The 15766-nt window shown below is 43.0% G+C and overlaps 2 protein-coding genes across 3 annotated transcripts in view; one reads left to right on the plus strand and one right to left on the minus strand.

Moving 5' to 3' along the window:
- The window catches only part of FBXL7 (F-box and leucine rich repeat protein 7), a 372139-nt gene that overhangs the window by 173481 nt on the left and 182892 nt on the right, over positions 1-15766 (minus strand). The window lies entirely within an intron of this gene.
- LOC143782104 (uncharacterized) lies at positions 1929-9981 on the plus strand. Its single transcript, XM_077269218.1, has 3 exons — positions 1929-2523; positions 3072-3931; positions 9863-9981. Exons 1-3 carry the CDS (start codon positions 2321-2323, stop codon positions 9979-9981), a joined length of 1182 nt encoding a protein of 393 aa, XP_077125333.1. The 5' UTR covers positions 1929-2320.

Genomic DNA, 15766 nt, shown 5'->3' on the forward strand with positions numbered 1-15766 from the left:
CAGTTATGTAGGTAAAGTAGCGGCTTTTCTTGGTACTGCAACTAAAAGCAATAAATAGGACCGAGCTGTAATGCTGGATACAGCTGTGATTATATGTTATATAGTCGTGTTACACTCCCCTCACTTCTTGTAACCTACAAGTGTTCAAAGATATTATACAGTCACCATGTGACAAGTGGGCCTGTGTAACTTCAAATGCCAGGGCTGAATTTTAGTCCCAGTCTGGCCCTGGTTGAGGGACAGTAGTGTGAAGTGGCAGCAGCAGTCTCACGCATTGGGCAGATAGGGACAAAGTGGGGCTAATACTTGGGGCAGTGGGTTGCCAAGAAAACCTTTCCTACCAGCCTGGGGAACCTCGAGATGGACGTCGGGCCTTTGGGCGCATTCAGCCTGTGAAGTTATAGGGAAAGATGGACTCAGACTACATGGGGCGGAAGGTTGCAATCTGGGTACACTGCTAGTGCTGGGTAAGAATCCCTAGTGCTAGAGAAGGTAGCAAGATGGGCACTCTACCCATATCAAGAACCAGGGCTGAAGTTGTGTACCTGTGGGAAAGACGACAACTTATTCGGCCTTATCCTGTGTGCCTGCTTGTAAAGACTGACATTCATTAAGTAAAAGTTGGACTGTTTTTACAAATCTTGTCTCCCCTGAATTGATTGCTGCTGAGGAAGAGTAAAAGCTGGAGCCAATGGACGCCCGAAGGCCCAAAGTATGAGTGATGCACTCCACACATAGCAGCACACTGAGACAGGGACAAGTGTTGTCTGTAGAGTGCCAGAGTGAGTGGAAGCCACAGTTTGCCCACAACTTCCTCGCTTGGGCACTTTACAAGAAGGTCACAGAATCACCCAAATGGTGGCAAGCGCCATCATTATAGCAATGTAACACGTGACTCTACAATATAATGCAGATTTTAACCAGTGCAAGAGCCATAAGAGATAACTGAAAAACCAGAGCAGTGCAAGAGAGATCACAAATAGTGGATCCCCAACATACAGAGACGTGCAGAATGCATCCAAGCATTAATTTGCATTTGGTTGCACCAAAGGGGATTAGAGATCTGGCAGCTTCTTCAAGCAATCTATTCCTTGACAAAGCCAGCATTTAACGTAAGTCTTTGAGGTGCCATCTACAGAACAGTGAGTTTTCTAATTTGGATTTCATGTACTCAATGCTAAGCCTTGCACTGCTGATTTCCTATAGGGAAATCTGTCACTATGTTTTTGCAGTCTAAGGCCGGCCTCACACTGGCGAGTTTTACGGACGTATGAGCGCAGAAAATACATCCGTAAAAAACGCATAACACACAGCCCAATGATTCTCTATGGGCCAGCTCCTATCAGCCGTAATTTACTGATCCGTATTATACGGTCTTCTACGGCCGTACAAAATCGCAGCATGCTGCGTTTGTCACCGTATTGCGCAAAAATATCGCCAATGAAAGTCTATGGGGGCGAGAAAAATACGGATTACACACGGACCAGCAGTGTGACTTGCGAGAAATACGCCAGACATCTCCAGACATCGCCAGGTGCAAGGAATTGAGCCAAGCCCTCAAACCTGAATCCCAGACATGCTAATTAGCTGAAAAAGACACACAGACATCCCGGAAGTCTGTTGGTCGCCTCCACAGAGTGGAATGCATCATGGCCAGGATAATTAATGTTGACATGCTCCTCATCCTGGTCCAAGAAAGGCCAGAAATATGGGACCAGCGGGATCCCAACTACTCAAACCGGGCCAGGAAAGAGGCAGCTTGGAGGGCAATCTGTGGTCTTCTATTCCCTGATTATGCCCAACGGCCACGTGCGGAGCAGACAAGTCTATGTAAGTACACTCATGTATTACCAAAATTTTACTTGACAAGATGCTTTCCCTACATGATTACTTGACCACTCATTTTCATATATCTATGTCATTTATGGCCATTTTTGCCAATTCCAAAAGCTGATTAACATGCCCAAGTGTTTATGTACATAGGTAATCTTGATTTTGTGATGCTAAATATTTCATTGGACTCATACCTCGTCCAGAGGGGTGTTGCCCCTTGTCTTTATTTTTCATAAATTGTCACATTAGGCTAATTATTGCAGAAGGCATTTTTATTTCACATTCCAAATATTACCTAATGTATGTTTGCAAGAACAGGGTTCTCTCCCCTCTGTACCAGTCTGTGACTGTAAAGTTGCCAACTGTGACCGATATATAGACCACTGCATGTAACCCCTTTAACATCTGCAGCACCATGGAAATAATGGTGCAAGAACAAAAAATATTAAAACTAAGAAGAATATATCACAGACAACTGTAATAAGCTATGTTCAGAATGATATTGAACAATATTTGGGACCATGTAATTGCAGTGGATGATGTCATGACACGATGGCGCAGCATCCGGGACCAATACCGGCGTGAAAGACAGCAGCGGTCAAGAAGTGGGTCATCAGCCCCACTCAAGAAGCGGAAATATATCTACTATGACCGTCTATCATTTTTGGATGTCAGTATGAATCTTAGGAAGTAAGTAATAACTTCTCAACACATTTTTAGTCATAAGCAATCTTAGTACTTATTTTTTGTTAGGGTTATTACATTGCGAATTACATGTAAGGATGTGTAAATATAGTGCAAACAAGAATGTAAACAAGGCTAAATTCAAAAAGGGTCTTGGAGGAGAGAGGACCCTGGCCGCCAAGCATCACTACCTACTACAAGGGATGGGTGAGAATGTAGTAGGCGAGATTCTAGATGTTCATGCAGTGGTTTGTTGGATGGGTTGTTAATGCATGTCCTGCGATTGTTTGAAGAGGTGGGTCTTGATGGTTTTGTTGGAGCTTGAAATGGTATGCGACATTATGATGTGTTGTGATAGTGTTGTTAACTTTTGGGGAGATCCACAAGAAAAATCTGGTATATTCTTGTGTGAATCTGAGATAAGACTGGAGTAGAGAAGGAGATGTTGTGCTGATCTGAGGTTGTGTGTATGTTTTTTTGGCTCATATAGCTCACAGATGTGTAATTAAACAATGGCCCAAATAATTTATTTTTTTTTTGCCTTTTATTACCAGAACACAGTCTAACCTCACAGAGAGGGAGACCGGGTCGGAATCGGAGGCTGTGATCGATCCAGTAAGTGTGGATGAAGAGGTGGCAGGCCCATCTTTTCAATCTTCAGCATCCATCCTTGAGGAGCCATCAGCATCATCATCACTGCAGGCAGCAGCAAGTGAGGAAGATGCAGCACCACCACCATCATCAGCACATGATGCAGAAAGGCATGAGGAACATGCCCAGAGCAGCAGCCCTCCACGACCACTGGTGTCATCCCCACAGGCAGCTGGGCCTTTACGGAGAGCCCGCCGAAGGAGAGAGCTGCAAGCCACAAGACATGATGTTGACGCTGGGGTCCTCAATTATTTAGCCAGGGCAGCAACGGATGATGGAGAGGAGGCCTTTGCCCGCAGCCTTGCCCGTTACCTTAGACCCCTTCCACGTGAGGTGAGGCTACGTGTGAGAGGGTGTATGCAAATCCTGATTGATTTAAGCACAGCTCCAAATAACCCCTATGAGGTGTTTGAATTTCTGGAGCGAAGGCAGCTTTCCCAAACCAACCTCTTGCGCCTTCAATTCCCTCAACAGGAGCAGGATCAATCAGGATTTGCGGCACCTCCTCCACGTATGCCTACACCTCAACCCCTTCCACCACCAAATATACAAAGGCCATCAGTCTACCAAATGGCAGCCTACAACCCCCAATCCCAATATGGCCACTTTTCCAGACCCAGTGATGGAGGCTGGTCCCAAACTGGGTTTGGACAACATGGCCATTTTGGTGTTGGATATGATGCAAGCCAATATGTCCGTCAGCATGAGGCACAGAGACATTGGCTTATGGACACCACCCAACTGGCCAATATGGACAAGGCCAGTATTCTGGGCCACAAGCCACTGCATCCTCACAGGATGAAGTCCTATTGCCCCAACAAAGGCCCCCTGACCAGGACCCGGAGCTGCCACCATCTCCCCCGCCAACTTACAGGGATCTGTAATGTGTTTTTGTGTTTGCTTCATACTCTTTATTTTTGTGAGCTGCCTACCATGTTTGTTATTTTTTGGGGCAACAGTTCCACTTTGTTGTGTTTTCTTGTTTAAAAATACCATACAAAAAGAAAATATAACATATGACAAAAATATGTTATCAAGGAAAACAAAAAAGGCTTGGTATTTAAGTAAAATTTGATGAAAAAAGCCAATTGATGTTTGTGCCCAAATCATTATTGCATCACACACATATTCTAGAAACATAAACATATGGTCATTAAGGAAACACAACACACACAGTACTGTTTCAGGGGCTGAAAATAGTATATTTGGAAAAGCAATCGAGAAAATAAGGAAATCACAACTGAGAAACAGCATAATCTTGCCAGGGAGTAGAACCCTGAGGAGACACAAAATAATTTGTCAAAACATCCCTAACTTTTATGCCAGAAAGGGGACGGCGTGGAGGAGGGCCATGTGGTGTTGGCCCAATTCCACTACGCAACATGTGTTCATCATTACCATCTGAGAAGCAATCATGTATGCGGGTATAGTTGTGCACAATTACTGATGCTTTGATAACTTCATAGACTGTAGCCTCACTGAGCTGTATGGCAGTCTGTAGGACACGCCATTTGGCCACCAGAATACCAAAGGCGCACTCCACCAGTCTCTGCGCCCTAGAAAGGCGCAAATTAAATATCCTCCGACGGTGGTCAAGGTTGCGCCGGGGATAAGGCCTCATCACGTGTCTGGTCAGTTGGAACGCCTCATCACCAACCAAAAAAAAAGGCATTGCTTCTGCAGTGGAACCTGGGAGTTGTTGTGGGGGTGGGAGATGTAACTGGTTCTCACGTAGCCGCCGACCCATTATAGACGAATTGAAGACCCTAGAGTCTCTAGTTCGGCCATAGGCCCCAATGTCTACAATTATAAACCTGTAGTTACTGTCAACTACAGCTAACAGAACTACAGAGAAAAACTGCTTATAGTTGTAGAATTGGGAGCCAGAGTTCAGCGGCTTACGTACCCTGATATGTTTCCCATCCACCGCTCCAATGCAGTTTGGGAAGTCACAATTCACCTGAAACCCACGGGCTATTTTGAGCCAATCAGCCTCTTTGGGCTCAGGCATCACAAGGTCCTTGAGTCTCTCCCATATTTGCCGACAGGTTAAATGCACAATGCCTGAAATTGTTGATTGGCCAATCAAAAACTCCAGGTGGAGGCCCGCAAAGGACAATCCAGTGGACAGGAATCTGAAAGAGAAACCCCCCAAAAAATTATGTAGGTTTCAAGAGTATACACAAAACATGAATGAGCACAATCATATTTGCTTTTTAAAAACCACCCAAAAAAAACAGGAAAAATACAAAGTTCCAAAGGGTGCATAACTATTATCTTTTCGGAACTTGATCACATCTACTTGTGACATAATGTACACATATTATGGTCTAAAAAAAAGGAAACTAACCCATAAAATAAAAAAGAACAGCAACATACAGTATGTGAAGATGTAGAATACATACCGTAATGTAAGGAGAAGACGTTCCTCGGCGGAGATGGCTTTGCGCACCTTGTGTCCTGAAATGTTATTCCTGGGCGCAATATCTCCAACAATCTGTCAAATGTTTGGATTGTCATGCGACAGTAGAGATAGAACTTTTCAGGATTTTCACGCAGAGCTGTATATAGCCGATGAAAATAGCCTTTAGTGAGGCGTTGGGTCAACAGAGGATGCACCCACATTCTTCTGCTCCTCCTTCGCGGATCCACAATCACAGGGTATGGGTGGCCAAACCGACGCGACAAGACCCAGTTAAACAAAACCCGCTGCGTTGGGGTGAACTGCAGGTGGTCAGACATGGTCCAAATGTTAACACTACACTCCAACAGATGTCAAACCACAAAATGACCATATGGGAGGGAGCCACCTGTTGTAGGGCCCTTAAATAGGATTGATGAGGGTAATTGCAATCAAGTTCAGCTTCCAAAACCGTTAAATGTCCATTTTGTCAGGTTGCGTGAAAAAAACGCATTACGGTGGCCATACGGATTACATACGCAACATTACCTGCGCAAAATACGCGACCACACCTTGCCTACGGAGTTCTTACGGATCACCGTATTTCGAAACTGGAGGCGTATTACGGCCGTAAAAAACGGACCGTATTTTTATACGCTGAGTGTGAGGCCGGCCTAATCTGAGAGCAGCATAATGTAGGTGCAAAGACCCCAATTCCAGTGATGTGCAACCTACTGGGCTACTTGCTGTAGTTTTGATAAAATCACTGTTTCATAAAGAGGAGATTATCACTGAAGGACTAACAAACCATCTGCCATGTAGCCTTCTATATTCATGAGCTCTGCATAGTACCACCCCCCACCACCACTGATTGGCAGTTTTTTTTGCCTATGCACAGTGTACACAGAAAGCTGCCAATCAGTAGTATTGTTATGCAGAGCTCAGCATAGAGAGAACTGGTATATCTACAACAGAGAAAACAGTGATTTTATGAAAACTGAAGAAAGCAGGTCAGTAAGTGATACATCAGAGGAATCAGGGTATCAGTATTTCCCATACAACATGCTCTTAAATACCAGTCCCAAAGCAAATGGACATAGTTATTTCATAGTAGAGAGGTAATGGACACAGTGAATTCTAAGGCAATGGATAATTGTGTAGTGCTGTCATAGTACAAGGAAAGTAAATGGTTATAAAGATAAAATATATGACGAGCAATGTAAATTAAAAGGATTTCAAATTTGCAGCCGGCGTCTATTTATACTGTAGCACTTGCATGATATTTTACTATATGTCCATTGACAATATTGCTACAATAAAAGGATTTTCAGTCCTGAAAATCTGGATAGAAAATGCACTGTATGAACATAGTCTGAAGCACCAGCAATGATATTTTCTTACCACTCCCATATCCTATCTTGTGACAGCACTAGGGTATAATATGATCAGCACCGCCATCACTTCTGTGTAGGATGATTTCTAAATTCACCGCAAATTGCAATTCCAGCTCCCTGTTAAGTAGATTATTATTCCGGCTATTTGGCCTTTTCCTAGAACGCTCCTTGGTGTTAGGCAACAATTTAATTCTAGCTTAAGTTTCAAAATGTTGGATGAGAGTTTGCACTCAAGAGATCTTCCAACAAAGAGACGGATTAGTGACTGTATCCCCTCTGGATAGGATCACACAAGGTCTATCCTTAATGTTCGTTAGCATTAATGTTACTTTTTTTATGATTTTTTGGACTGTGCTCACATAATTGCGACTGCCAGGATGTCTCAGAATAACTTCTTCACTATTAAATTAATGAAGTGCTTGAGATCATATTTCTTCGTAGGCTTGCGATGGGTATATCTTTTCCTACTGCTACTCCTAGGATGACAAATCACACCTGTGACTACAATAACTGAACAAAGGAAAGCTCTGCCTTCCAGGTAATCCTTCTATCTAGGTGCCAGTAATATTCATTTTTGCAGCCTAACTTCTTTTCCAAGGATCTTGTTTTATTACTTTACAGTTAATACTTTAGAGCAAGTGGAAAATTTGTGTTTGGAAATTTGATGAGTCAATTGGTATTTGGAAAGGACATTAACCAAAATACAAATAAGACCTTGAATTAAAAGAATTTTGTGAGTGCCCAATAATATCGATAGCCGTATATAACACGCAAAAACGGATATAATTTTCCAAATACTTCAGTGTCTCTTTACATCAAGTTGTAATTCACATCATTAATTGGATCGAACTAGTCACAAGTGTTACACCGTCACATTAAGCGACGCTGCAGCGATAGCGACAACGATGCCGATCGCTGCAGCGTCGCTGTGTGGTCGCTGGAGAGCTGTCACACAGACAGCTCTCCAGCGACCAACGATGCCGGTCCCCGGGTAACCAGGTTAAACATCGGGTTACTAAGCGCAGGGCCGCGCTTAGTAACCCGATGTTTACCCTGGTTACCATTGTAAATGTAAAAAAACCCCCACATACTCACCTTCTGATGTCCGCGGCCCTGCGCTTAGTAACCCGATATTTACCCTGGTTACCATTGTAAAACATTGCTGGCATCGTTGCTTTTGCTGTCAAACATGACGATACACGCCGATCTGACGACCAAATAAAGTTCTGGACTTTCAGCAACGACCAGCGATATCACAGCAGGATCCTGATCGCTGCTGCCTGTCAAACACAATGATAGCGCTATACAGGATGCTGCAACGTCACGGATCGCTATCGTTATCGTTGCAAAGTCGTTTAGTGTGAAGGTACCTTTACTTCTGTCTTGCTGATAAGATTAGATAGGACTTCTCCAAATACAGCTCTTTGAGAAAACCCACCCCTTTATTTAGACAAGTCCCGAACATGTATATATATATATATATATATATATATATATATATATATATATATATATATATATATATATATATATATATATATATGGGCTTAAATATATATATATACATATATATATATATATATATATATATATATATATATATAGTGGTGCAGTGACCCCTGTGGCAGCTAGGGGGCGCTGTGTGTGCTCTTTGGGATATGCATGGAGGCATATTTGTTGTTATAATGGTGGTGTAACAGAGTCTGGCAGTGTTGTGAATGGCCGATATGTGTCGCAGAGGGAGTCTGCGTAGTAAGTCTGATGTAACGTGGTTGTTCTGGGACCTGTAGTCCCTCAAGTTTGTGTAATGGTGTATAGTTAGTATGGGAGACTTACTAGGCTAGTTGTGTGAGATGGGCGGGACAAACTAGCCACACATCCACACTCCCATGCAGGGGTGTGGTTTCAGGGTATATAATGTGACCAGGGTGTGGGTCCCAGGCTCTCTGAAGGTCCTGGAACTATGTGTTGGATTTCCTGGGAGGAGGAATCTTGAAGAGCACATTCCAGTGTGTTGGATTTCCTGGGAGTATGAATCCTGAATAGCACATGGTGGGGCTTTGCTACTGGTGGCCTGGGTATTGGATGGTCCCAGCTGGGGATGGACATCCTGAATAGTACCCGGACTGGCCACCTGTGTGATCCTGCATAACCTGGGTGTTGGGAGGTCCTGGGAGTAGGACCGGATCCCTGAATAGCACGAGGTGAGGACCGGGATCTGCAGAGCCAGTGATAGCTACTGTGTGGGGAAGCTACAGTCCTTCGGTGGGTCTGGACTGACTAATGTGTGCCGACCAGGCAAGTTGGTGATCCCTGTGAGGCAGCTTACCCAGAGGAGTGGACTGACAAGGAGTCAGCAGGTGGAGCAGGAGCTCCCGTCAGGTACTATACAGACTGTTGGTGCTTGTGATGTTCTATGAACTGTGTGGTCTCCCACGGCAACTGAACGGAGTGAGGTTCAGCGTGTTTAGAGACCGCGACCCAGTGTCATATGTGCTGTATGTGACTTGGGACGTTGGTGAACTGTACGGCGTACGGACACCCATGGTAACTGGGCGAAGTGAGAGGTCCAGCATGTTTAGTGTCCGTGAGTCAAAGCCGTAAATGAAGTGTAAGTTAAAGCTGCAAGTTTAAATCACCAGTTGGTGCCTGTTGTGTTTCATGAGATGTACATAATGAACTGTGCATAACCCGGTTTATGACACTTTAATAAACCGCATAGACTGTGTTTAAGCGGAAAAACTGTCCCCGTGTGCTTGAATCCCGTGCCAAGCGAGTGTCCCCCAATACACTCAGTAAGAGCAATCTTACAATATATATAGGCGGTTTCAAATTCAACACATGAATATAAGGTTGTGCTTTTTTATATTAACGGCTAAAATGTTATTATTGATGGCAGTGATGATAGTCATCTATTTGGTGATCCATGAAATCACTCACTTCTCCACCTTCTCCTCCTCTCTACGCTTTTGGATGTACCAGTGCAACAAGTGGCAAGAGCTCAGAGGAGCCCAGTAGGAGAATGTGTCTGCCACTGTATACACCAGGGCTGTGGAGTCGGAGTCAGAGCCCATTTTGGTGGAGTCGGAATCAGTGTCATGGAAATTGAGGAGTCGGAGGTTTGGCTTACTGACTCCACAGCCCTGGCAGGGGTCATGGAGTCATAGTCGGAGCCCATTTTGGTGGAGTAGGAGTCATGGAAATTGAGGAATTGGAGTCGGAGGTTTGGCTTACAGACTCCACAGCCCTGGTATATACACTAGCAATGAACTGTGTTTGAATGCGACCAGCAAAGACATTGACAGTGAGCATGCACACACATGCAGGAAAGCTTTCACTCTAGGAATTGAGTACTGTCCATCAGAATCAGGGCATGTCCCCCATTGCAAAAGGCCGTAGAGGAATGGTGCACCAAGTTCTTGGCCATGCCAAGGGCAAACCAAATCCCCCTCATTTGTATAGGAATTGTTATTTTGTACAAGTAACAGGTACAGTGCTAGAATGATTCTTATAGGCACTAGGTCCCTTATAACACTATACAGTTAAAGTGGCATGTAAAAGTTTGGGCAACCCCGGTCAAAATTACTGGTATTGTGAACGGTTAAGCAAGTTGAAGATTACATGATTTCTAAGAGGTCTAAAGTTAAAGATGACACATTTCCTTTGTATTTTAGGCAAAATATATATATTGTAATGTTTTACGTTTTAAAAATACAAAAAGGAAAATGGGCCAATGGAAAAATGTGGGCATCCTTGGAGATTTGTGTGCGCAGATAACTTTGAACAAGGTTTCAGACATTAATTAGCCTGTTAGAGTTATGGCTTGATCACTATCATTGATAAGAAATGCCAGGTGATGCAAATTTCCCAGGTTTATAAAAACCCAGCCTCCTCTAACCTTGTGCCAAAAAACGAAGCCATGGGTTCTTCTAAGCAGCTGCCTAGCACTCTGAAAATGAAAATGGTGGAGGCCCACAAAACAGGATGAGGCTATAAGAAGATGGCAACACATTTGTAAGTGGCCTATTCCTCAGTTCCAAATCTTATTAAGAAATGACAGTTAACTGGAACAGTAGAGGTCAATATAAGGTCTGGAAGACCAAGCTTCATTGCAGAAATTCAGTGAGGATTGCTAGAGAGGCAAATCAGAACCCCCGCATGACTGTAAAAGACCTTCAGAAAAATTCAGCAGATTCTGGAGTTTTTGTATGGTGTTCTATTGTTCAGATACACCTGCACAAATATGGCCTTCATGGAAGAGTCATCAGAAGAAAACACTTCCTGCTTCCTCACCATAAAATTCAGCATCAGAAGTGTTCAAATGAACATCTAAACAAGCCTGATACATTTTGGAAACAAGTCCTGTGGGCCAATGAGGTTAAAATAGAACTATTTGGCCACAATTATCAAAGGTATGCGTGGAGAAAAAAGGGCACAGAATGTCAGGAAAAGAACATCTCGCCAACCATTAGGCATGGGGGTACATCAGTCATGCTTTGGGGTTGTATTGCAGCCAATGGCATGGGGAACATTTCATGTTTACAGGGAAGAATGGATTCAATGAAATTTCAACAAATTCTTGATGTAAACATAACACCATCTGTAAAAAACTGAAGTTAAAAAGAGGATGGCTTCTACAAATGGATAATGATCCTAAACACAAATCAAAATCCACAATAGACTACCTGAAAAGGCAAAAGCTGAGGGTTTAACAATTGCCCTCACAGTATCCTGATCTGAACATCATTGAAAATCTGCGGCTAGACCTCAAAATAATAGTGCATGCAAGACAACCCAGGAATCTCACAGAACTGGAAGAGCTTTCCAAGGATGAATAGATGAAAATCCCTCAAACAGCAATTTTAACCAGGGGTGTGGAAACACTTACATGCCACTGTAGTGTAAAAGGCATTCTTGGATGAAAGACTCCCTTTATTGCACCACTTCAGGGTTTTTTTTCTTCACCCCTGGAGTGGTATCACTAACTTCTGTTCCCGGAACTGGTCTAGTCCACTTCAACCATCTTGACTGAACTGACTGAAAGACAGAGCTAATAGTCAAAGACTCCCGTGCTTGCTCTCATAGATTTATATTGAAAAGTGACTTCCGATTCGCGCAGCAAACTCTGAAGCTATCCGACTAGTCACAACTATCAGAAGAGGACAGGAGCGACACCAAGAACAGCAGAAGGTGGTGGCTGGTAAGTAACTCTGACATGCTGCTTTAAGTCTTCATACAATCATATCCAATCCCTTAGAACAAATATGAGAGTCATGTAAAATGCACTAACATTGCATAAGCTTGCCCTAGCATAATACGCAGCATTCAGGAATACTACAAATTAGGCCATTTTGGATTTCATTGACCTATGTATGCTTTTTCCAAAATAAAACATGGATTGCCTTTACGTGAGATGAAAACAATGCAAAGTGATTTATAGTATGTCAACCCTCCTGAAGCATCCGGCTAGTTCATTCTGTCCGACTGGCACATCAATTATGCTAGTGTTGTATTAATCTAAGAATGATAGTTATAATTGTTTCAGATCCGCTTTATTCACAAATGCCATTCCATCCCACACAGCGACTGAAATGAAACCTCCAGGGCTGATGAATGCCCCAACAGCCATCCTCATACCACATTTACAGGGCACGTAAATCAGCAGAAGTGTGGTAGATGCTATTTATGACCCATTGGTCTCCTCAATAAGGAGCCCTTTCTATGGCATCTACAGTTCACCAGTCTCTGGATTTATGGCAGAAGACTATGAATATGACCTGATAACCACCAGGGAGCTGACATCTATTTATTTATTTTGGCCCGGTGTAATAGTTCTCCCAGGTCATTTACATAGCATACCTTCACCGTGAGACGTCTCCGCTCCATAAATTACTACTGTTTGCAGTACAATTGTGTAACTGTGGCTAAATCATCCCTCAGGAGAAAGCAATGTCCGGTAAAACAAGAGTCCTGTACTTCCCTGCCGTACAGACAGCACTGCCTTGTCCCTATAGGCAACAAAAAGCGTTTTCGATTTTCATAGTAACCTGTGCATGAAATCTGCAAAGCCTCAAATTATGCAGCGTTCAGCCCCCAAGTGACCTCAATAGAGCAGAGGATGTCAGCCCAAGTTCAGGCTTCAAAGAAAAACTGCAAGATTTGTAAAATAACAATGATAATGTAAAATGAAAAAAAAAACACCCAAAAAATGATTACCAGAAACCCTAAAATAAATCGAAGATGCCAAAATAAATTTTCAGGACACTGATTTCTCTTCCAGGTCAGTATTGCGTGGCCTCTGGATAGGAGCCCTGTGAACCGCCTGCGACTTGTTGGTATCCTCGGCTTATCTTTTCATTAGCTAACCCAGCCAGCTAAACTAAAGAGGAGCCAGGGATTCATCAATAGTCAAAAAAAAAATCACAACATTTGGCTCAACTCCACTCCAGTCCCCTCCAGGGTGTAATTTTTACTACGCCAGTATCTTGGAGCAATTTTTGCATCATTTTGCCAAACACGCAGAAAAAAAGTCACAAAAACACTCCAAGACTGAAAAAGAAGACAATTTTTTACTTTAAGCCAAATTTATGAATCACGTGCATTGTTTTGAAAAATTTGGTGTTGAAAACGGCAACTAATACCACAAGTCAAAACGGAACGAAAAGTGACAAGGCATGATACATGTAATGGCCGACAGTCTGCTCTACTGATCACACTGGTAACGCCCCCTTCCAATTAAAATAAGCTCTGGAGGCAGATTCTCAGGGAGATCTATGTCCGTCCTTTAGATCTTAGCTGCTCATTTACATATAAGAAAAACATGGATTTCTCTGGAATAAAACATTGTAACGCAAATATCAAGGCATTGTTTTATTCAGCTTCATATGACGTACATGACCATATAGAATGCTTAGGAGGGTTGATCCTACTGACAGATTCCCTCTAAAAAAATAAGCAAATAAGGAATGAATAAATTATGGACACACTGGTAAATCAGAGAAAATGTACATTTTATATTTCCGATCTGGAGTGGTATCAATGGTATACACCTGGTGGTGGAGAAAATCAGACCATCTTCTTCTAAGTAGGTCTAGCTTTAGGCCATGTGCACACGTTCAGTATTTTTCACGTTTTTTTCGCGTTTTTTCGCTATAAAAACGTGATAAAAACGCGAAAAAAATGCTAACATATGCCTATTATTTACAGTGTATTCTGCATTTCTTGTGCAAATGTTGCATTTTTTCCGCGAAAAAATCGCATCGCGGAAAAAAAAGCAACATGTTCATTAAAAATGCGGAATTGCTGGGATTCCGCACACCTAGGAATGCATTGATCTGCTTACTTCCCGCACGGGACTGTGCACACCATGCGGGAAGTAAGCAGATTATGTGCGGTTGGTACCCAGGGTGGAGGAGAGGAGACTCTCCTCCATGGACTGGGCACCAAACAATTGGTCAAAAAAAAAGAATTAAAATAAAAAATAGTGATATACTCACCTTCGATGACCTCCGGAGTCTTCCCGCCTCTCCGGTGCATGCTGCCGCTTCGGTTCCTATAGCTGGTGTGCGGTGAAGGACCTGCGATGACGTCGCGGTCTTGTGATTGGTCGCGAGACCGCTCATGTGACCGCTCACGCGACCAATCACAAGCCGCGACGTCATCGAAGGTCCTGTGCGCACACACCATCTATAGGAATGGACGCCGCTGAGGAGATCGTCTGTCTGCAGGTGAGTATAACCATTTTTTTTATTTTTTTTATTAACATTCTATCTTTTACTATTGATGCTGCATAGGCTGCATCTATAGTAAAAAGTTGGTCACACTTGTCAAACACTATGTTTGACAGGTGTGACCAACCTGTCAATCAGTTTTCCAAGCAATGCTACAGATCGCTTGGAAAACTTTAGCATTCTGCAAGCTAATTACGCTTGCAAAATGCTAAAAAAAAACGCAAAAAAACCGCAAAAAAAACGCAAAAAAAAAAATGCGGATTTCTTGCAGAAAATTTCCGGTTTTCTTCAGGAAATTTCTGCAAGAAATCCTGACGTGTGCACATACGCTTAATTTAGGTAATAGGTCCTCCAGAAGAACAGGTCTGATAAGAGCATTTACAATAGTAAACTAGCGATTACAATTAGTGTGTATAGTCTGGAGGTCAAGTACAGCACTAGACCATCTGGCTCCCTTTGGTTAAGCAAAGTGAGATTAATTATTTATAGCACATTTAGGCCCACTGCCCAAGTGTACTTGTACGGGCCATTTGTAACTGTCATGGACGGTTTTAGAAAAGCTACAATTTGTAGTTGGTAGCTAAAATAATATTTTGCAACTTGCAGGAGAAAAAATTGAGAACATTAAAAAATAAATTCTAATTACGGTAGATTGTATTAGTCTATTCAATGATCTGATGCCATGATAAGGTTAATTGTACATTACAGTCTATTTATAAGACAAATGTTTATACAGTAGTCTAAATAGTTGGGATTAACTTGCTTCAACACAGGTAGAGTTTTTGCCCTCCCTCTACCCCACCTCACAAAACTGAAGCTTTAGTTCCCGCATTCATGAAGACACAGCTTCTTAAGGTACCGTCACACAGTGGCATTTTTATCGCTACGACGGCACGATTCGTGACGTTCTAGCGATATCGTTACGATCTCGCAGTGTCTGACACGCTACTGCGATCAGGCACCCAGCTGAGAATCGTACGTCGTAGCACATCGTTTGAAACTTTCTTTCGTCGCTGGATCTCCCGCTGTCATCGCTGGATCGTTGTGTGTGACAGCGATCCAGCGATGCGTTC

The sequence above is a fragment of the Ranitomeya variabilis genome, chromosome 6 (genome assembly GCF_051348905.1).
Source record: "Ranitomeya variabilis isolate aRanVar5 chromosome 6, aRanVar5.hap1, whole genome shotgun sequence".
NCBI classification, from domain to species: domain Eukaryota; kingdom Metazoa; phylum Chordata; class Amphibia; order Anura; family Dendrobatidae; genus Ranitomeya; species Ranitomeya variabilis.